The sequence below is a fragment of the Stegodyphus dumicola genome, chromosome 6 (assembly GCF_044657685.1).
Source record: "Stegodyphus dumicola isolate Sdum_Otavi_A_Nest chromosome 6, ASM4465768v1".
NCBI lineage: Eukaryota > Metazoa > Arthropoda > Arachnida > Araneae > Eresidae > Stegodyphus > Stegodyphus dumicola.
In genome coordinates this window covers 152,874,477-152,897,496 of record NC_140773.1, presented here as the reverse complement: position 1 = coordinate 152,897,496, position 23,020 = coordinate 152,874,477, and the positions used below count along the sequence as shown (strand labels likewise).

The 23,020-nt window shown below is 33.1% G+C and overlaps 1 protein-coding gene across 3 annotated transcripts in view; it reads right to left on the bottom strand.

The window, feature by feature from the left end:
• Positions 1-22,313, bottom strand: part of LOC118184470 (disks large 1 tumor suppressor protein-like) — a 711,253-nt gene extending 688,940 nt beyond the window's left edge. For 2 of the 3 annotated variants that reach the window (XM_085819059.1, XM_085819060.1), the window contains exons 1-2: positions 22,047-22,312; positions 7,041-7,172 (exon numbers count right to left, since the gene is read on the bottom strand). In XM_085819059.1, the coding sequence (XP_085675185.1) occupies positions 7,041-7,172; positions 22,047-22,065 (151 nt within the window). In that variant the 5' untranslated portion in view covers positions 22,066-22,312. Of the gene's footprint in view, positions 1-7,040; positions 7,173-22,046 lie in introns of all 3 variants that reach the window. The other variant, XM_085819058.1, reaches the window with a different exon arrangement.
• Positions 22,314-23,020: the final 707 nt, after the last annotated feature.

The following is a 23,020-nucleotide window of genomic DNA, read 5'->3' as shown; positions in this document are numbered from 1 at the left end:
AACACAAGACACATTCAAAAAAAATGAGGGACAGAGTCAAAGAGATTTTTGTTTCAATTAAAATCATATTCAAGGATTGGCTAAAAGATATCTGCATTGCATTATGCAAGATCGAACAATATAAATTACTCTTAAATGACCCAGTTTAGATTGATATCGTATAAATAGTTACTATTTTTAGGACACAAAGAGGAAGTACCCAAATTAAAATGAAGAATAAAAGGGACTACTGCCAATTAAAATCAGAAGTTTGCTTTACATGGATATAGTATTTACTAACATGTATTTTTGATGCATAATCGAACTTATTGTATGCTGATATTTTTCCACACCTCACGTCTAACATCAGATTCCAGCTAAATATCAAATTTTGTAAAAATCATCACACTAACTCTTTTCGTTACCTCTATTTATTTCTTCAATGAGATAACATGAACACTCTGTACGAAAATTAAAGCTCAGTTTTAAATTCTTCACTATAAGTGAAATACTTTTATTATTGTAAAAAATACAATTACTTTTTAATCTTACATGTTTTAAAAACAAAGATACTAGAAAAATTATTGGAATTTTTTTTTAATTCCTTTGAAATTTAATTTATTTATGAACAAATTTGATATTTAGGGTTGTCTGCAATATCAGGAATTAAGACTATTTCACTCCACTAAAAATTTAAACCTTTAAATCATGTTTGAAATTTCGCTGAATTAAGAATTATCAACATGATCTTCATTTATGTACGATTCATAACGTTATACATAACAGAAAGTTGTAGGTAATAACAGCTAACAAGGAACATAAATATTTTAAGACAATCATGTCATAAAACTTATGTTAGATTTATAATATGCATCAATCTAACACATAATGCAAAGTGTGCTGCAACCCTCCTGGCCGATAATAGGCCTCATGGCTAGCGCAGAACACCCAACACAGATTAAAACAAAAATACAATTTAAAACTTCAAATCAAAATTCCCAATATTGCTCTATTGCCATTTATAAAGTTCATCAAATCCTTTGGAAATCTAAAATCTTCCTGCGGCAACAGAATTCCTTTGTGTTACCATGTTTTTCCCTAACATGTCACAATAATATGCAGTCTTTGATGAAATGCTGTGCATTGCCTTCCGCACTACAAAAATTACGAAGACTATTATTTTGCAAATTAAATCTTTTCAGGTATGCTGAGAAGGCCTCGTATTCAGTAATTATTTGTTTGTAATCAAAACCACATATTACTCTCATATTTTAGAAATTTCAAAGTTCAACAAATAATCTTTCCTTTTCCCCAAAATGTCCAATTTCTCTTTCCAGCAATCATTTCCTGACATATATCTAAGTTATGTTTTCAAGATATGAAAAATGCAAGTTGAATATTGTCAACTGGCCAATTAGAACAGGAAACACAGAATTGTAACCCTGCCTCTTTTTCCCAGCTTACTGTAACTAAAGTGTTCTTGCTCCCTTCCTCAGCACTATGTTCCTATGCAGGAAATTGTCCGTAATTCTATGCATTCTGTTTAATTGTTTCACAACATTCTCTTTACACAGGCCATTTAAAATAATCTGAAATAGATGCATCAGTTTGGAAATGATAAGTACAGACAGCTAATGAAGGTATAGAATATTTTAGTCAATATGTAGGAAAAAATGTACTGAACTTTCAAAGTACATAAATATATAAAATTTTTATAAAAAGCAAAGAGGGAGAAAGCGAGATGACAGGAATAAAGAAAAAATAAAACTCATATTTATGTATCAAATTATCAACTGAATATGAACCTTGAAATTTTTGCTCTATAATGAAAAGATTTACAGCATTCCATAAATTACATAAAAATGCTTGACTAACTTTCATTAAATTTAAACTAAAAAGAAATGCTGCATAGATTGAGTACATGAAAACTAAAAAATCTTCAATTTCAGTCCACAAAAATTTTAACTAACAATTTTGCAACTGTTAAAAAACATTACAATTACACTGATTATCATAAATTAAGGAAAAATCACAAAAATAGCAATAACTCCCTCAACAATAAGCCAAACCGTGTAAATTTGAATATGTTGCCAACTAAGAGTAGCTGAGTAAAACTGCAATATGCAAATTAGTGGCGCTGTACTCGGAATACATCATCTGCGAAGAGAATAAAAGTCCATGTTTGAGAGCAAGCCTCAAACATGGACTGAGCCTCAAACATGGACTTCACTGTGATAGTGACAACAGAAATCTCAGATAGCCAATTCATAACAATGACCTCCAGGCATCATTTGCCCGCAGAACTATGATGGAGAGCCATTGGGAGACTAGAGGCAGGATAAAGTCAAACCAGATGGCTAACAGAAGTGAGTCCTTCTGTGGTTCATAGACTTTGGAGGCAATTTCAAACCACATATTCGGCCTCTAGGACGTTCAGCCAAGGACAGCAACTGCTACGACGAGTGCTGATGACTGATATTTGACATTATGTGCACGCAGGAATAGAACCGCTACTCTGATTCTTCTTAGATCGTCCCTTGCTGCAGCCAACGGAAGGTTGGTGTCAACGTCAACTGTGCGCAGAAGGCTTCACGAGGGTGGTCTGTATGTGAGACAACCAGCCATTTGCATAGCGCTCATGTCATGCCATAGGAGAGACCGTTTGCAGTAGGCACGACAACATGTCCACTGGACGCTTGATCAGTGGAGGGCTGTTCTCTTTATAGATGAAGCCAGGTTTAGTCTAGAAAGAGATAATAGGTGTTATTTGATATGGAGAGAAACTGGAACCCGTTATAATCCATCAAACATCCGTTAAAGAGATGCATACGGAAGAGGCAGTGTCTGTGTTTGGGGTGGCATCTCTTTGGGTGGACGTACAGACCTCCATGTTTTTCCAATGGAAACAGTGAATGCTCCAGTTTATAGAGATGACATCCTTGATGCTTATGTGCGCTCATGTGCTGGGGCAATAGGTGATGCTTTCCCGTTACAGGACGATAACTCAAGACCACACACGGCTCGCATCGTAGATGATTAGCTTCAACAGGAAACAATTATGCGCATGGAGTGGCCAGCTCAATCCCTGGACTTCAATCCTATCGAGCACATTTGGGATGATTTAGAGAGACGTCTAGCTGCTCTCAGTTTGCCCTCTCAGACCCTTGCCGAGCTGGCAACAGCTTTGCAAGAGCAATGGCTCTCGCTTCCTATGGAACTGATAGACCGCATATTGAAAGCCTCATGCATAACTGTATGTGCTGTATTGCTTCTAGAGGTGACCATATTCCCTATTGAAGGTACTTTTCCTATAGCAAACTGACACCTTCGATTTGTTCATTTTATACAGGTGCTAATTTCTATACTGCGTAATTGTCTGGTAATTTTATTTTTATGTTATTTGATACCTTACTATGTGTTGTATATTGTGGATAAGTTTCATAAAATTCTACATGTAACTTTTTTAGTAAACATGATTTTTGTGATTTTTCCTTAATTTATGATAACCGGTGTACTTTTATATACTCATATGGAAAATGAATTGCATGCCAATCATGCTAATTAACACAATTCCTTTGCATACGATTCACATTTAAAACTTTCAGCATTTGTAAATAATGCCCTAGTGGGTGAAAAGCTCTAAGATGCTCAACAACATTGGTATGTCTTTAGTGGAATAAAGGAAATTAGAAGTGTGCTATTTGAGTGCAGATGAATTTTGACATCAATCAGAAATACTAAGGTTCACATGAAGGGATACATCAACTCTACATGAGGAAGGACTAGTTAATTTTCGCCCTTAGCCCTCTTAAACAATATGTTCACTGTTAGTAGTATGTCATAAGAAAACTTAAATTTTTCAAAATTATAATAAGAAAATTTAACTTCTTGTGGTAAATTTTAGTTCATGTTCTATGAAAGTGTTCTAGTGATGTACTACAGATTTTGAAGTAAAATACATTTACACAATCATTTTAAAATTTGAAGAGACCAAGTGGTACAACAAAATAAAAACAGAATTATAAAACAACGAAATAAATGTGAAAGACTAATATGTAAAAAAAAAAAGGATTCTTATCATGCATACCACATCACCCCTGAAAAGTGAGAGGTAGAACAACATCTTGCCAAAATACGCAATCCATTACTACACTAAAATGTATTGTGGCAATCTAGGCATTCTCTTTTCCTCTCTCTCTCTCTCACAGTACATGAAAGCTAATTTTTGCCTTCAAATTCAATGATCATTTTTCTGATAAGAGTTTGTTTTTGTTACACCCAAGTAAATTTTTCTACTTGTAGTAGTAAGGAATTTTAATATAGCTGAGAGTTTGTTTGCCAATGAAAAAGAAAGCATTTCATCAGATATAGGGTGTTTTGTTCAAGAACAGAGAATGCAAAAATTTGCACTTAATGAAGTTGTACTTCTTAAATGATCAAATTTGTATTTGTGCATAATGCTAACTTTATGCAATTCTCTCTCTCTCTCTCTCTCTTTTTTTTTTTTTTTTTTTTTTAGCAAAAAATGATTGATGTGTATACAAGAAAATGACAGTATGCATAGAGCCATGTTGTGCATGATACTGAGTTAGTGAAATGCTCGGACATTTATTTAACCCTTTGCGGCACAGTGTGTACGTGGTCTGGACACCTAAAAATTTCCTTCTGCACACACAGAAAAATTGAATGAAAAAGGATTTATAGATTACTATAGTTTATTCTGAACCTTCTTTATTTATAGTAGATGGCAGCTCAACACAAACCAGTCCATATATTTTCGCCATGTTTAGTTTTCACCGATAATCTAGGACAACTGAGAGTCTGTATTCTTTGTTTCTCCACGTCTTATCGGTCAGTTCATTGACAACAATGCTCGTTTCAGCACTCTTTTTGAAGATCTATTCAATCAGTGTACCACTTTGGGCACACCCACAGAATTAAAACGATAAGTGCTATTTTCATAAAAGTTTACTTGTGTATTCCTCTATGCCTAATTAGACTGCCCACTTTTTTTTTTTATTTTTATTTTATTTTTTTTTTTTTTTTTTAATCAGAACTCTGACTTTAAAAGGTAGCGTGGCGGAAAGGGTTAAACAGATCACTGTGAAAAGCCCAAAAAAAAGTGTTTTATTATGAATATTTCTTGTGGTTTAATTTTGTTAACTGACTGTTGTTTTATGTAATTCATAAGGAAGTGTTATTTTCTTCATTATGGCTGTTGTCTTTCATGTCTTGGCTCAACAAAGAATTAGTTGCCATCGCTGGTGACTTTTGGAGAGACGGTTGCAGATAATAAGAAAGTACCAAAAAAAGTAACAGGACAAATAAATAAGTCAATCTCTAACAAGAAAAAAAAAAAAAAAAAATGTTTAGAATAGATTCAACTAATGCACCTAGCACAATGAATCTAAAGAATTCATCAGAAAGACAGATTGGGGTGGGGGGAGGCAGTATATCAGAAATGCTTTTACTTGGGTGTAAATTCAAAATATTGTCATAGGTGATCAATTCAAAAAACACATCCATAAAACACCTTGCATAAATAGCTGATGTCAGCCAAGCTCCTGCTGCGATATAATCACTAGACTTTGAGCAAGACACAGTATTTACACAAGAATTTAAATCTGCAAATCCAATAAATCCCAATTAAAGAACGGACTGATGTTCTAGTTGCTGCTCAGTCCAGATTTAGTAAGAAAATGGGTCCCAACTTATGGGGAAAATAACAAGCTATAATCTTCAGTTAACAAACATAGTTTTCGTTTTTTGTGACCTGATAAAAGTTAGCAAAGAAAAACTGATTAATGCAATGCTAAATGAAATTTATCACTTGCATTGGTCAAATTATATTAAGAATTATAATTTACAAAAATCTGATACCAGATGCTGGTTTATTTTCAGAATCTGCTTACAGCTAAATATATACTATATAGTATTTTTTCTTAAGGGAGATTAAGTATAAAACAATAAATAATACAGTCGCAATCATCAACATTAACTGAAATAGATAATTTTAGCTTATACCGTCCGTTATACATTAAACGTGCACGCGAAAGCGTATTCTGCGCTTGCGCAGACGCATATGTGCAGTCGCAAATGTCTTGCGCGCACGCGTAAAATGCCTATGCGCATGCGTCAATGCGGCGCATGCGCAGAAAGATTTTAGCTTTGAGGTCCGGATTATGGGTGTCCGAATTAACGACTTTTGACTGTATACATTAAACATTTAATTAATCAAGTGATTTAACATAAAATATGTTCTAACAACAGTTATGCAATAGAAACTTAATTTTAACTACAAAAAATTATTAGTTATTTGTGCATCTTAAAAGCTGACCACAAAGAAAATACCCAGTAGTCATCCCAGATATTTAACATGTCCAAATTAATTTATCAACAATCTAAGCCATACTGCTTTTACCTGCCACATCAATCAGTGTTTATTTCATTGATTTTTAACTCAATATTTGGTTTAATAAAATGATTCTTTGTAACAGTTTCAACAGGTACAGCTATCAAGCCAAATATCTTGATAATTAATATCCTACCACAAAACAAAATATTAAACTGTAAAATGGGAAAGAATGACATAGCAAGTACAAATGCAAGACAAACAATGTTTACATCATGACACAGAATATATTTTAGCAAAAGCACATTCAATGATTGCATGCTACTGAACGCTCACTGAAGGTGATAGTCATTGTTATTTCAATTCCTGAAAGTGCTTCTACTAAAATAAGTTAGTTAATGTTTGTTTTCTTGCACTCAACTAAATTTTACTCAAGATTTTAAAAGACACATTTTTCTAACCTAAACCGTTATTTTCAAATGCACCACAAATATTTCTGTAGAAAAATGCATAATTCGTATTCTGCATTTCGAATACTTAAAAGAGAAAACTATATTTTACTTTTTTAGGCATTCTTAAGCATGTATAGCAAATAGATTCAAAATGAAGTATGAAACAAATATATTTCAAATGTATAATATGCAAAATTGCATTCAGAACGAATTTTCATGAAAGAATAAATTAATTCTATAAATTTAAATTGACTCACCCAACAATGCTTGAAAAAGACGACTTTTGAAAATCCTAATCACTCTTTCTATAGCATTTCGAAGTTGTTTATCTTGAGGCTTATTTAATTTGCAGTGATATTCTTCTAAAAGCTCTAATGCCCTATGGGCTTCTGAAAAATATAAAAAATAATAATTTTATAGTTAATACAATTTGCAAAATGTTAGCTACATAGTACTTAAATTTTATATGCATTGCATCCATGATGAATTTATTTCATATTTCTAATAAGACATATGGCAAATCGGTACTTTTCCATTTTGCCGGCGCAAGCGATGAAGTTGCTAAAAATGGTACAACCAATACCAAACGAAATATCCTTGCTGATAATCTTTCACGCCTCATTTTCAAAACACGTTGCAGCCATTTCTTATCAGATTGATTGTTTCTTTCAATACTGGTATACAATTACATAGAATTTTTACCCAGATATTATTTACCAGATATTATTTTTACCCAGATAGTTCAATTTTATACCCTAAGGCCATTCGTGGTAATTAAGTCAATTAGGATGCAATCACACCACTCACCCGAAGGCAAAAATATAGAAAAGGTAAAGTCAAGGGTTAAATTCATCAATTCTAATGAGAATGCACTAGTGTAGCAAAGCACTGCGGTTTTGCATAATTTTGGAGTAAGCTATTAGTACAAATTGAAATAATTCTTGCATTTAAACTTGTGTTCCAAATTAAGATTTAACTTGAAATTAATGTAGATAATTACTGAAAGAATTAGATTTTTGTAGCATAGTTTACATGAGATGAGATCACTTGGGGTCACATGATAAGAAACTGCGAATCAGGGTGTTGTACTATGAAAGCATAGTAAATTCTTAAATTGATGTCTTTTTACAAAATTTTAACTGATATTAAAATATTTATACCTTCAAAATAAAAATTTCTTAGAACTAACATTTGTTAACATTTTTTATGTGTATACTGTGTGTTGTCGCCAATAAAGTCTGCTTGGCAAGATTTGTGCCAGCGAAACGGAAAAAGTACTGGCAAAACTTTTTTGACAGATCTCAGAAGCATTTTTCTATCCACCTGTATAAAGTTGTTTATCTTGATGCTTATTTAATTTGTTTTATGTCGTTATTCGTTTATGTTATTCGTTTTATGTTGAAATCATCAACATAAAATTTGTTGCAAAATTGAGGACCTTAATCACTATACGAGACATTTCCTTTTTCATCTTTACATCTAAAAGAACATGGATGTGATTTTTCATTTTTTACTATATTAAAAATAGAGTGCAGGATGCAAGCAGTCGGAAACTATGAAATTTGCTAAGATGTCAATCTACAGACACCAGTTTATTTGAAATTTTCATTCTTATTGATACTACAGTAAATAAATATATAAAAGAATATTGAAGATTAGCTTTAAATGAGTAACTGATAATTATTTCTAAATAATGGCATAATTCTCGTGAGCATCTGCCTTAAGCGCATTTACATTTGATAGTTCATCAGCTATTTGGGTGACATTTTTAAATATTACATCAACTGTGCTTCTCAATGTTGGAGTATCTGCATTCCTTTCTTTACATGAACCCGGTGCACTATCAGCAGTCTAAAAGCCTTATTTTCCCCTCCCAATTATATTGCCCATGATGGTGATGACTTGGCAAAATACACCAAAAAAAATTCTTCATGTTCTCCACTTTACTTTTTTTTTACCTGGTAATCTGACGTTCATGGACTTGCACACATACCAATATATGTCACTCCTACACATTTCTACCACCTAACAACTGTAATATAGGCAATAATAAGAAATTGCATCTTGAAAAGGTAAAGATAACTATCCATTTAATATTTTTGAAGCAAATGTAAGCCTTTTATAGCAAGCATATTCATTCGCTTCCTAAAATCAGACTAAATAACATGTAAAGAGGATTTCTAGCTATATGCTCTTATGGATGACATACTAAGCTTCAGACTATCTCAGAATGTATCAGTTTGTCTCTGGTTAGATTTCATTATTTTTATAGGGAAAATATGAATTTGGGTAATTATGACACTGAAAATTGGAAAAAATTCTAAATTACATAATTAAATTTGGAAATATTGCAGACTCACATGCATTACGACACATACGCTGAGAAATTCTGCCTTCAGTGGATAAAAATGAAATGATTATACACTCTTTTGCAAAAAAACAATCAAAGCACCAAAAAGGACTTTTGCCATCATGACGAAATTTGGTACGCAAAAACATCTTGATCGAACCTGCAAATGATCAAAATTTCAAGGCAAATGAACAGGAATTGCGATCATGGCGCGCATTTCTACTGCGCAACTTGCAAAGTATAAAACCAGTAAAAGAATTGTAAAATTTTATCTTTTTTTTTTTTTTTTTTTTTTTTGCTGTGCCATTGTAATTCCGTAAAGAAGGAACTAAAGATGCCATTCCGACGATATTGAAGACCTTACAGACAACTAAACGACTTTGAGCATGGTCGCATTGAAGGGTTGCATGAAACTAATGGTCATACTAAGCATAGGCCACCACCTGCAGCGTACAGCCACTGCTGTGCAAAGATGTTGCAGCAATGGTTGCTACAAGCAAATTGCCAATGAAATGAGGAGCACAAATGCAAGACAAGATAGGATGATTGTTCTCCAGACCCGAACCGCCCCAACGGTATCATTGTCGACTATTCAATGCACTACAGCAACATCTACACCTCCCGTGGTACCATCCACTATCTCGCGGCGCTTGTCTGAGGTGGGGTTATGCTCACAGAGGCCTTTAAGACATTTGCCTTTGACCCTCACAACATTGGCAGAGTTGTCTGGAGTGGTGTTGTACAATGTTCAGCAATAAATCTTGCTTCCCTCTTGAAGTAGATGACCATCGTGTTCATGTCTGGAAAGGACAGGGCAGTGAGCACAATCAGCCTTTGTTTTACAAAGTCATACCCCCTGGTGTCATGGTGTGGGTACTATTTCTTATGACAGCAGGTCATCTTTAGTCATCCTCCGTACATCTTTTAACAGCTCAACGATATATTGATACCATCATACGGCTGGTTGCATTACACTTCATGCAACGTCATCCTGGGGCCATCTTCCAACAAGATAATGCCAGGCCGCATACCGCTTGCATATCTCTGGACTGTCTCAGTGCAGTTGATACTCTTCCTTGGCCAGCAAGGTTACAAGACCTTTCAGCATGTATGGGACATTGTAAGCCGCCATATTCAGGCACCACAAAATATTGCAGATCTGGAGTGGCAACTGATGAGTGTCGCAGGATGACATTAGGAACCTCTACAATTTCAAGCATGCATTGCCGCCAGGGGCGATTCGACCAACTACTAATTTGAACACTCAGTGGGTGATTGTGAGCCGCGAACAGGTACTATGATCTTGATTTTTTAATCATTTTATTATCTGTGATTATTATCTTGACTTTTTAATCATTTTATTGTTTATTACGAGCTATACACATATTCAATTTCATCAAAGTCAAACACTTCCTTCATTTTGCTTCGATTTTTTTGCAAAAGAGTGCATTTCAGAGACTAGGTTAGTTATTTGAGTACAGCAAAACATATTTATGGCTATCTGCCTATGGGAAGAGATATCTTCCTGGTGGACTTTCTGTAAGAGACTGATTCATATTGACACCACACATGGAGAAAACCAACCAGACAGCCAGCTGTTTGCCTAGTCTTGAATTCTCAGATTTCAGTAGTCACTTGGTCATTGGTAAGGCCATTAAATTTTAAAAAATTCAACAGCTTTTTTAAAATCAGCTAAAAAAATATAAGAAGAAAAATATTTTAAATAATGTTTGTACAATCATCTTAATGTTCATGGCCCCTAAAAAGTATCAAACAATTAATGCACCCCAAAAATATTAGGAATTCTCCGCAATAAACATTATAAATGCAAAACTTTAAAATATGAACTAAAAATGACACAGTAATAATAAAATTATTTTCAGCAGTTACAAATTTACATAACAAAATCATAATAAAAATGTGCAAACAATAGGTTCATCGCCACAGTACTGGCTGGAGCTAGTGCTTTATGGGAGACTGATCAGGAGTGATGAACAAAGATGCACACCAAAATAATAAATACTAAATAATTACAAATTAAATAAAGAATTTTTAAATTTAATAAATTTAAAAGTGTCTTAACTATTCAATCTGATCTGGACAGGGCTGGATTTAGACTTTATAAGGTCCTTAGCTATTTGAGATATACAAGTCCAGATATTATATATATCAGTGCAAATAGGGTTTGGGGGGCCCCCAAGAAAGCAGGGAGGCCCTAAGCTATAATGTGTAGCTTATACGTAAATCCTGCACTCGATCTGGAACTAATCTTGTACAAAGCTTTTGCTAAATTTGTATCCAATTTGTCAGCTCCATGTTCTTTTTGTTTGGAGCTAGATAGTACAGCAGTAAATTCTAACTCAAAACAAACTATAAAAATTATACTTGCCTAATGAATTAAATTAATATGGATTTCCTGAAAACTACTTGAAAATTCATTTAATTACATTTTGGCTCACAGAGATAGTGTAATGTTAAAAAGAAAATTGTGAGTTGTAATAAAACTTCGATAAAATTTCCTTAACATTGTATTTTCACATTTCATAGCTTATTGCATACAACTGGTATTAAAAGATTTGATAAGAAACATTATTGAAGCAAATCATTTTGAAATACTATTTTCACATTTCATAGCTTATTGCATACAACTGGTATTAAAAGATTTGATAAGAAACATTATTGAAGCAAATCATTTTGAAATAGTACTTGATTAATGATATGCTTTCTATCATCAATTCCTCCAAAATCAGCAAAAATGAAATGAGAATGGCAAAGGCCTAGGCACTGAAGTATTAAAAATTGACCAGGTGTTTAAACCATGATGTACAACATGCAGTTTATGAATGACTTTTGCAATATGGAGAAACTATCAAGCTTTAAACAAGTATTTTGCATAAAATGATAAGTTCAAAGTTTTTGTTTAACTACATTTGGAAATTTTAAAAAACATGGCATTGATGATCGATATCCTACAAGAATTATCACATGATATTTTGTGATATTTTTTAATTAAAATTTTTTATTTTAAACTATTTTCTTGTTCATGCACAATTATTTGTATTTAAAAAAAATTTCATTAGAATATTGATATTTTGTTTTTGTATCTCTAATTATTAATTTTGGGTAAACTGAAAGTTTTTTTTTTTTTTTTTTTTTTTTTTGTTCACATAAAATTTTTCTTTTTTTCAGTTTAAGCAATTCCCTTACTAGTAAGCACTATATTAAAGGAAATGTATAAATTCCTTATATTTAAATAATATAGAGAGACATGTACAGCATCTCCACCCCAAAAAAATATAAATTCAAGAATATAATTTTTACAAACCCTTGCCCCTAAAAATTACGAACAGTTTGCACTAAGTTGCATTACTGAGGCACTGACAGGTGAAAGGAAAATTAAACCCGTCAACAATGATATCGGGTTTTAACGAAAGTTTCCCACCACCGCAAATATCATCTGTGCAAACAGGTTCATGTTGGCATGTTTAACCACATTTTGTCAAATGATGTTTGGCATTTGAGAGAAAGAGACTTGCTTTAGAACACTGTGTTGTGAAATTTATAAATAAATATCATTAAGTACAAGGTGTCTGAAATGGAATTATTATGCTACCACATTAGAACCATCATTTACTTCCAGTTCTGTTGCAAAAAATCAGCTACACAAATCATGATATTACCAAATCATGCATACAGCTTTAGGTACTGATATTATATCATATGACACTGTGGAGGTTTCATACCGAAAGTTCAAAAGCAAGGACTATGACATTCAAGAAGAGTGCTCCGGTTAACCTTCTGCTGCTGATGAGGCCTACCTGTGAGAACTTGTGGAAGAAGATCAGTATGTAACCACTTGAAAGCTCCCTAAGGAGTTACACATTAGTGTCATGTCCATTAGTCGCACTACGCACTGCATCAACTTGATACACAAATTCAATCTCTGGCTGCCACATGAGCTGATAAGGACACATGTGTTCGGCCCTGCACTAATCTGCTCCAATATCAAAGCAAGAACAAAATTCTGGACCGGATCATCACTTGTGATGAAAAGTGGATTTACTTTAACAACAAAGGGAATTGGTCTGCACCCGGTGAGCCAGTCGGCAGCGTCGTAAAGCGCAATTTGACTAACAAAAGATCATGGCTTCTATGTTGCTATCAAGGAAAAACATTGAACTGAGTTCTGGCACAAAAAGGTAATGTTCCATCACTTCAAGATAAGCAAGACTACATGTGTCTGTATTCACCGGCTGGACTCTGCACAGACTCAAATGGGACCTTTTGCCACACCCACCATTAACCCTGACATTGCTCCCTCAGATTTCTGCTTTTTTTTTTTTTTTTTTTTTTTTCCCCCCACACCTACAGCTACATTTTGCTAGTGCTATCTCTTCCATTCTGCACAGGACATTCGAAATGAGGTTGACCTGTTTTTGGACTTGGGGCCACCAAGTTTCTGGGCTGAAGACTTTGAAAAACTAAATAACGCTGGGAGAAAATCAAAGATTTGGGTGGTTGTTACTACCCGCACTAAAGGTGCTGTTTTCATGTCCCCCCCCCCAACTTTACTGAAAATGTTTTTAGGTTGAAAACTTTGGTTACAACCAGATATAAATGACAGTCAATATTAATAATATTAAACAATTAAAACATCTCCTGCTCTAAATTATGTAGACAAGGTAAAACACATAGATCTTAAACTGATAAATAAGAAAGATGACTATTTACTTTAGGTCTTTTATACTGCTTCAGAAAAGGAAATAATTAACCAAAATGTAAAATCAAGCAGGCAGACGTTTTTGGTTAAATATAGCAGAAATAGTTTTTTAAGATACTGTTATGTTTCCCATAAGTTTCACATTTTCCAATGTCATTACAAATTATCACTGAATCTTTGATTACAAAACTTTGCCGCATAATAATTAAATATATACAGCTTCGCAGCTTTTTACAAATGATAACTACAGTGATGACATTTTTAAGAAAAATACTACATAATTAAATTTCAATATATGCCTCTTTTTTAGCTTGGAGAAGGTCAAATCACTACTGTAGTTTTCATTCTAACGTATTCTTCAAAATTTTCTCTGTAACTTGACACACCATGTTATACTAGTCTTCAAAGTATCAATATCATGAAATGTATGATAAAGATTCAATCCTTGATATGTCCTCTGTCCAATTTATGGCAGAATCGATAATCTCATCACTCACTGTAAGTCCGTCACTTCCTGAAAGGTTGCCAGAGCTAGTAACAAAACTTTTAGAATTTAGGAAAAAATCATGCAGCAGAATTTAGGACCTACACAGATTGCACCAGGTGGCAAAATGTCTAGCAGCAGCCCTGCAGGTCACCTATGCTACTGGTGTACTACAAATTACAATTGTTTTCCTTCAATAATGTCATTTCATTACTAAGTCTTCAGTGTCATCAACTATATGCAGAGCTTAGATTCTAAACCTACAGAAGGAAAAAGGTACAAAAATACAGTCAAAAGTCTTTAATCCGGACACGTCGGGACTTCGGCGCTTCTGGATTATTGATTTTTCCGGATTATAGATCATCAGTTTAAATATGGTAAGATAGCATGCAGAAATTATAAAATTAAAAATATGAAACAGTAATTTATGAAATAAAGAACAATTACGATCTAAAGAGTATCAAAATTTACAAAAAAAAGCTTAATATTTATTTGTTTACTTTATTAAACATTTCTTTCAATGTAAGTTGTTTAAGTTGCTTTTTTATGTAATAATACTTTCTCTTTAATTCTATAAACAAACATAATTTCTTGTTCAGTTATAAAGTTCCGCTGTTGAAATCCTATAATTGCTGTGTCGAGAATACCGACTAATTTGTCAATCGAAATTTTTTCATTTTCAACAACCTCTGTGTCACTTTCTTCACTATCAGAAGCGAATTATAATGACGAGGAATGTGATTTAAATCATATCAAAGACGGAGTACATCGAGATGAAATACTACATTTAAAAAGGAATTATAAGCCAAATAAAATAAAAACATCTGCCCTGAAGATAAGGATAGTGCTGACAGATCAACTTCCAATTCATCGCGCGCCACGACGTCCCCCCTCCCCCGCAGAGCAGCGCGAAATTGATAAACAGATTTCGGAATGGTTATAGAAACAAAGGATATGCCTCTATCCATTTTTTGCAGTAATTCCACTTTTTGTTTGATGGGCATTGAAACATACTTTCGCTTTGTAGATCCTTTAGCAGCTCCAGCATCAGAAATTCTATTTGACATAATCAAAAGTTCAATCTTACTTTTATAAAATTGCTCTAACAGTCTGCAAAAAATAATAAGCCGGATCCAATTCAAAGATTAAGGAACAATGCAATCTGCAACATTAACTGAAATAGATAATTTTAGCTTAGCTTATACCATCCATTATACATTAAACGCGCATGCATAAATGTATTATGCGCATGCGTAAAAGTATTACACGCGTGCGTAAACGCCTATGTGCATGCGTGTTCGCATTATGCGTTGACGCATGCGCAGAAGGTTTGCACCTTTGCGGTCTGGATTATAGATCATTCTGGATTATGGGTGTCCGGATTAACGACTTTTGACTGTATATAAGTAATAAAATAAGGCAAAGCAACAACTTTGTGTTTAGCATAGATTTTTGACAAGACATCAATTTCAAGGCATAGGTGAGGCCCCTCTCCATCAGAAACAACGAAATCTACAACAAAGGGAAGGCCACAATTGTCTTTATACCAAAATAGAATAAAGCAAACAAGAAAGTAAGCCATCAAAGGAGAAGGCACTCAAAACTAACCAAAAGTTTGAATCTTAACCAAAAAGAAAGTGAGGCCTTATGTGAAATTCATTCTGATCCTAACATTATAATTTCCGAAGTTAATAAACATGGACAAATGGCTGTTATGGACAAAAACACATACATTGTTGGAGTCAACAAACCTGACAAATGAAGACACATGCTGCTCAATCTTTAAAGATCTTTCAACTTCTGATGTTAAAGCTTCTCATATATTAACTCAGTTTAAAAAATCACGGTCGAGTTTGTGCAGTTCTTTGACTTGTTATTTTGGCTTTCTGTAAACCATGTAAACCACAAAATAACAATGTACTTCTTATCAAAAAATCTGATACACAATTTCCAAATCTTTTCCCATCATTCCAACTGAACGCAATCCCATAACTAATTACGTCATAATAGAGTTTCCATAATATTCAACTACTCAGTATCATAAATGAAACAACAACTTAGCGATAATCCAAGGGGCACCCTTAAATCTGCTCTAACCATAAGCACTCATTCCACCAGTTGCTAACTGTACTAGGTTTTATGATCTCTCTAAATTTCACAAAATTGGAATTCCTTTTCGACCTATAGTTTCCAACTTACAAGCAGCACCATATCCTTTGGCCAAATATTTAATTTCCATATTTTCTCCTTTACTTTCCAAGAATATTCACACTGTAAAAAATTCTTTTGAAGTCATTCACAAACTTAATCCCCTATTTTTCATTATGGTTTCTTTTGATGTTAAATAACTGTTTACTAATGTTTCAATCAAAGCAGCACTGAAATGTCTTGAAACTAAGCTTCAAGAATTCCATTTCACAGATACTGAAATTGAAGAGGTAATTTCTCTTACTTCGATCTCTTTGTGCCAAACCTAGTTTCTTTTCCAAAATGGTTATTATCACCAAACTGAAGAATAAGTTTTGGATAATCCTCGCTCCTGTACTTGCTGACATTTAAATGTTTATTTTTAGGTTAAATTATTTGAGAAACTATCTTTTTGTCCCTGGATTTGCTACATAAATGAAATTCCGTGCTTTTTGGTAGTAATAAAGAAGCCTTATCCCAGGTTTTATCTGTTGTAAATTCTATTGATCCAGCCAACCATTTCGCAATTGAAAATGAATCTGGCAATATCCTTCTTTTCCTTGATATTCTTATAATCCGCAATGAATCCGAATTTGATTTCAGCACTACTGTTTCAGTAAACCCTTTTCTATTTCTTTGCCTGTCCATGCTAAGTCATGTCATCCGGCTAAGCAAAAAATGGCTTCTTTTTGCTGCAGTATTCCTCACTCTTTTTTGTCTAAGTAAACATCAAGGAATCCACTAAATTGTTTAGTGACTTATCACTGAGTTCAAACAACTAAAACGTAGACTTGAGAAATACTCTTTATTTAAGAACAGTTGGCCCCTTTCTCGGGCTTAAACTCAGAATAAGAACTAAACTATCACTAACAAAAGGAGACTTAGCTGAAGTTAACACAAGTATCTAACGTTCTACCATAGTTGCCTCTTAATTTAAACTAGCCGGCAAATATCAAAAGGCACATAATACACGACCGAGCATAACAACTTCAAGAGAGACTTAGCCCAAAGGCAAACACGTGCTACTCCGGAGTCCTAACTCTAAGTAAGTTGAACCTTCCTTAAATACTTCTTCTAACTCATTTGCATTCAATGCAATTCTGAAAACTCATTCTGGCAGGGAGTTGTATGTAGAAAGAAGAATTGATAGCAAAGTGACTTTAAAATTAAAGTAGCTTCTATAAAATTAAAATATACTTTACATTACTATTATATATTTGGTGATCTCAAAGTTTATTTCTCAAAACCTATGCTTGTTAATAAGCTTAATCATCTGAGATCAGCTGCCACTGATTGTCGAATTTTTCCCACGGTCATTGATAAAGCCGGTACTTGTGAAAAATCCCGTCGACCATTTTTGCCCACTAATGAAAAGACACCAAACTACGCAATTTTTTGCCAAAAATGGGAAAAGTCTTCTTCAAACATTCTGGGTTTAGTGTAACCTTGATTACACAAGTTAGTTAATATTTCTTGAGTAAAGACTCCTTTCCACCCCCCCCCCCTATCATGCATTTTCGAAAAAAAAATGATTAAAATTTGGGACCTGCCTACTACAGAAGAGCATGCTGTTGAATATTTCCAAAGTTATGGAATCTTTTCAGCCTAAAAAAAAAAGGTGTATTAATAGCCAACGAAATGGTGCTTTATTTAAAAACTTAGAAACAAAAATAAAAAAAAAAATAATGGAAATTTTTAATGAAAAATTAAATATAAATAAATAATAATATAATAAATTTGAAAGAAAAATAAGAATAGAACGTTTTTTTCTTCAATAAATGGGTTTGGCGTGATTTGCGCAGTCTCTTGTGGTCGACGGGATTTTCCATAAGTACCATAAGGCATATAAAAACATTTCATCTTGCCCTCAAGACATTCTGCTTTTGGAAATAACATTAATACCCTGCCGTGCTTCAAATTCATCCGTCTATCAGTTACCAAATTCCACAAATTCTCTAGAAGTTGAACTTTCAAATCCTTTTCCTTGTCTATCGATAAAATCCATGGTTCGCTTCTTAAAAGATTCCACTTCTGACTTATTTATAGCATATCTTGTCAGTGTGATTTGAGATATGTTGGCCAGATTAAAAGAACATTAATGTTTCATATCAAGGAACACACAACTTTTGTCTGAAAAGGCAATATTAAGAAGTCTTTGACAGCCAATCATAGCTGGAAATTTAATCATAATTTTGACTTTGTATCTGCAATATTAAGCACAAAGCTTCTTCCATTGGTGAATAGGATTTTCTTGAAGGTTTTTTACATTCTTAAAGATTAATCTTGTTCAGTAAATGACTTTAATTCCAACCCAATCCTTCATAATGCTATTAAAACTCTATTAACTTAATTCTTCAATTTTTGTTGTTATTTCTACCAACAGTTGGCACTACCTTCTAATCTGCTTTACTCCTTTCGGATATACATAAATTTCATTGCAACATTTGCCGATTTCTTTGCTCCTAATGAAGAAACACTAGTGCCTGTTGCCCTCAAAATAGACTATTGACTTAAATCTCTGCAAAACATAAGGTTGCTGCTGCAGGAATTCTGTGACTTCAGTATTCAACTTTAATATGCTCCAGGAGCCTTTAAGTAGGATAAATCCATTGTGAAAACTGATAAATGCCATCATTAATACAACCACCTTTACATAACCACCTCCACAAAATTGTCTGAAACCATGGGTAATTTTTATAGACAGGATGTTACTGCATAAATCACAGTAAATTAAAAATGCACTATATTTTCCAGGAAAGATCAGTTGATAACTATAAATGACAAGCTTTTCAATGAGAATGGAAAATAATACTAATTCCTTATCAAAAAGACTGTGTGATTTATAAATTTGTACTGGATTAAGAAGATACGAAGCATAAAGTGTAGTTTTGAATAAGTACCTTCTATTTTTATAAAACAGAATTTTGATAATATATGTCAATTTATTTTCATTATTTTTTATAGAGCTATGAGGATGAAATGCTCTTGAAAGAGATGCGATTCTACAGAAGTTATTGAAAAACTTTCAAAATGCAAAACCCCAGCATTGTAGTGTAGTGGTAATCAGTAAAAAACATGATTATGGCAGCCAAAATTGTTTCTAGGATACAGTCAGCCTCCCAACAGTCCTGACTTAAACATGTTTTTATTTAAGATTTTTTTAATGCCGTACAAGCATTCCAACATCAAGTTGCAATGTAGATCAACTTATTCAAGCTGTTTATACACTGTTCAATGTTTCAAATATCGAAGCACTAAACGATACTTTTTTGAGTTTGCAGCAGGTCATAGAATGCAATATGCAGGTTAATAGGGAAATAATTAAAAACTGCTATACAAAAAAAAAGGCAGTGCTTTGATCTCGAAATATGCTTCCAGAAATCACCGCTTGTGCCACAGAACCCATTAATGCAGCCCACGAAGCAATAAATAATTTTAAAAATTAAATAACATGTAATATGAGTGGCAAAGCAGGGGGAAAAATATGGCTTTTTTAAAAGCACAATCATTTCGATACAAGTAATAAAACAGGTCAACAATTTTGATGCGGAGGAAGTATAAAATATACAATTTTATACTTAAAATTCACAAAATAACTTAATTTACAATGCGACTAATAAAGGCAAAGTTTTCAACAATGAAGCAAAGGCTTTTCATCACTTTCTCTTCCCAATACTTCAGGTGTATCAGTTTTAAAAACTAAAGATATAGTATGTCACATTAAAATTTCATAAACTTTCACGGTAAATATACAATCTACAATGATAACTTGTAATATTTATTGCAGCATTAGGGGGGGGGGGAACTATGCTGTACACTTTAAGATCAATAGTCATATAATTAAGAAAATTAGAATATATAAAAAATCATATTCAATAACTGTAAGTCTTAAGATAAGTAGCTATCACTAATCTATGACAGATCAATATAACTAGGATATATTATTAACAGCTTTTATTTTGCATAAAAAAATGTATAGCTGTAAATATAAGAAACAAACTTGCAATATTAAAAAAAATGTAGATTAAGAAGAATATTCAAAATTTCTTCTCCACACTTCTTCTAGAAAACCCACACTGGCAAATAAATTATTTTCAAAATATAGAAAAAGTGAAAAACGTCTAAAAAGTAATCATGCTGAAAACATTAATGTAGTGAGCCTAAATAGCTATCTTCTTCTTCTTCATCCAAATAAATATAAGTTCATGTAGAAAAGCTATTAAGACTGAAAGTTTTAAAATACAATTTACTGCATAATCCAAAATATTAAACAGGGTCCATACTTGTGAAAATTTATAACAAACAGAAACACAAAAATGCTACTTCATTCTCAAAACAACTACCAATGCAGAAAAAATAAATAAATAAATCTATATTCTACTAATGAATGCACTGAACTAAATACAATAGAAACTAATCCATTTATTTTTTAATTACTGTATTATATTCGTATTACTATACAAGACCTACGTTCAAAAAGTCATTCTAAGTGTGTTAACTAACATTTTGACAGATCACTTCAACCTAAACCTACATAAAGGGTAATGATATTTTAATTCTTATATAAAATGTAATCAAATTACTAAATATTCTAGTTATTTAATTTTACTCTAATGTTAATATATTTTTACAAAAATAAACACTGTGTTTTTTACTGAACTAATTCAGAATGAAGGCATCTATTTACCAAAATAATTCAAAGTGAAGAATTGCGGTACACTTCTAAAGAAAGTAAGTAATGTTATTCCTGTTGCTGATTAAATAACTGAAAGCATTCTGGTATAACAATGCGAGAACGATTACCTCATCAACAAGTTCTTGCTATCATAATGCTTAAGCAATTTGAAAATATTTAAATTTCCATACAGAAACAAGAGGTATATACTTTTACAGCATTAAAAAGTACTATAAATATTTGACATAAAGCACATCTTGGAAATAATGCTATATCTTGAAAATATTACTTTTATGCGAAATGTAACCTTAAAATGACACAGCATTTTAAGCTATTACAGTCGCGCTTTTGCGGCATAATTTGGAATGTTACATGAATTTAAATGCATACCTACAGTGTACTGATTAAACATGTTTACAATCCATATAACCTGATGCAGGCAATGAAAATTCATTCTGGTAAATGATGTCAATTTTTAAGTAAATAATATACTCTTCGATTTTAAATTTAAAAAGCTAATCGGTATTATTTCTATGCAAGTTAGATATCATAATTCAATATGTTTCAAATTATCATGAAAATATATTAGCAGTAAACCATTAACGGTAAACCATATCTCATATTCACATATAGTACTGCTAAAAATTATTCAAAAATTGGAATGTACAGATTTAAAATCTCAGGGAAACACTAGTTACGGTAAAATTTTAACACACATTATAAGAATATGTTGCGATGATCTGTTTGATGTCACATATTCCCAAATTAACGTTGAATGCAATTTACTGTAAATTAAACCGCATGATCAAAATATTGCACCTTCATAATTATCCACAGCATATATTACCTTGTTTTCGGACAGGCATGGCCAAACCTCCTATGTCAAAGTAGCTATTTGGCCACAATGCTGGCGTTAGCGCCACGATTCTAAGTTTTCAAACAACGTATATTTATTTTTTCGGCGTTCAGGTGAGTCACGGCAAATGATCACTCTAAACTAAAATTATTGACTACGCTTAGCAGACGACACATTGATAAAAACAAGCAACTACGTCACAAATGTACAACAACACGACACTTCACCAATTGGTACGGTAGCTTGCTCTCTTCACTACCATAGACAATATGGCGGCTCAGGTTGCCATACAAAATAGCTTCACTTGTCGCCAACAAGCAAAACTGACCATCTTATCGCCAAATTTATGATGATAATATTTTAGAATTGAAAACATAATCGAATATAGTTTTCTGTCGACACAAAAAATATACGCCTAAAGCATATAAACTAACTCTTATAGATCACAAGAAAAAATTTAAAGCAAAAAATAAAGTTCATAAAATATAATTTATTATACAATAATTTTTTCATCAAAACATTCATTTTGATGAATATTCGGTAAATCGGTAAATGCCGAAATAAAACACGAAACCAAGATATTTACAGTAGTGTTCCTTGTTTCAGTTTTCTAAAACAATGCAAAAAAATATAAAGTTTTAATGAATAAAGCTCACAGCTGACCGAGCAGGTAAGACCGCTGAGCACCCGACCACGTATTCGAATTCTGCCTAATAAGCCGTCTCTATAAATGTTTTTCTGAGTTTCTGACTCTTCGGGCGGCTGAGCGGTTTACTGGTACTGGTATTTCCACTCAGGCTGGAATCCCAAGAGCGGAACCACCAGCCGAGCGGTAAAATCGCTGAACACTGGTAGTTTGGTTTGGGGTTCGAATATCGGCGAACGGGCTGACTGCATGGGCTATTACGTAGTTTGCTCATACGTACCGTGCATATGAGTCAGTTTTCCCTTACAAAGTCCTCCAC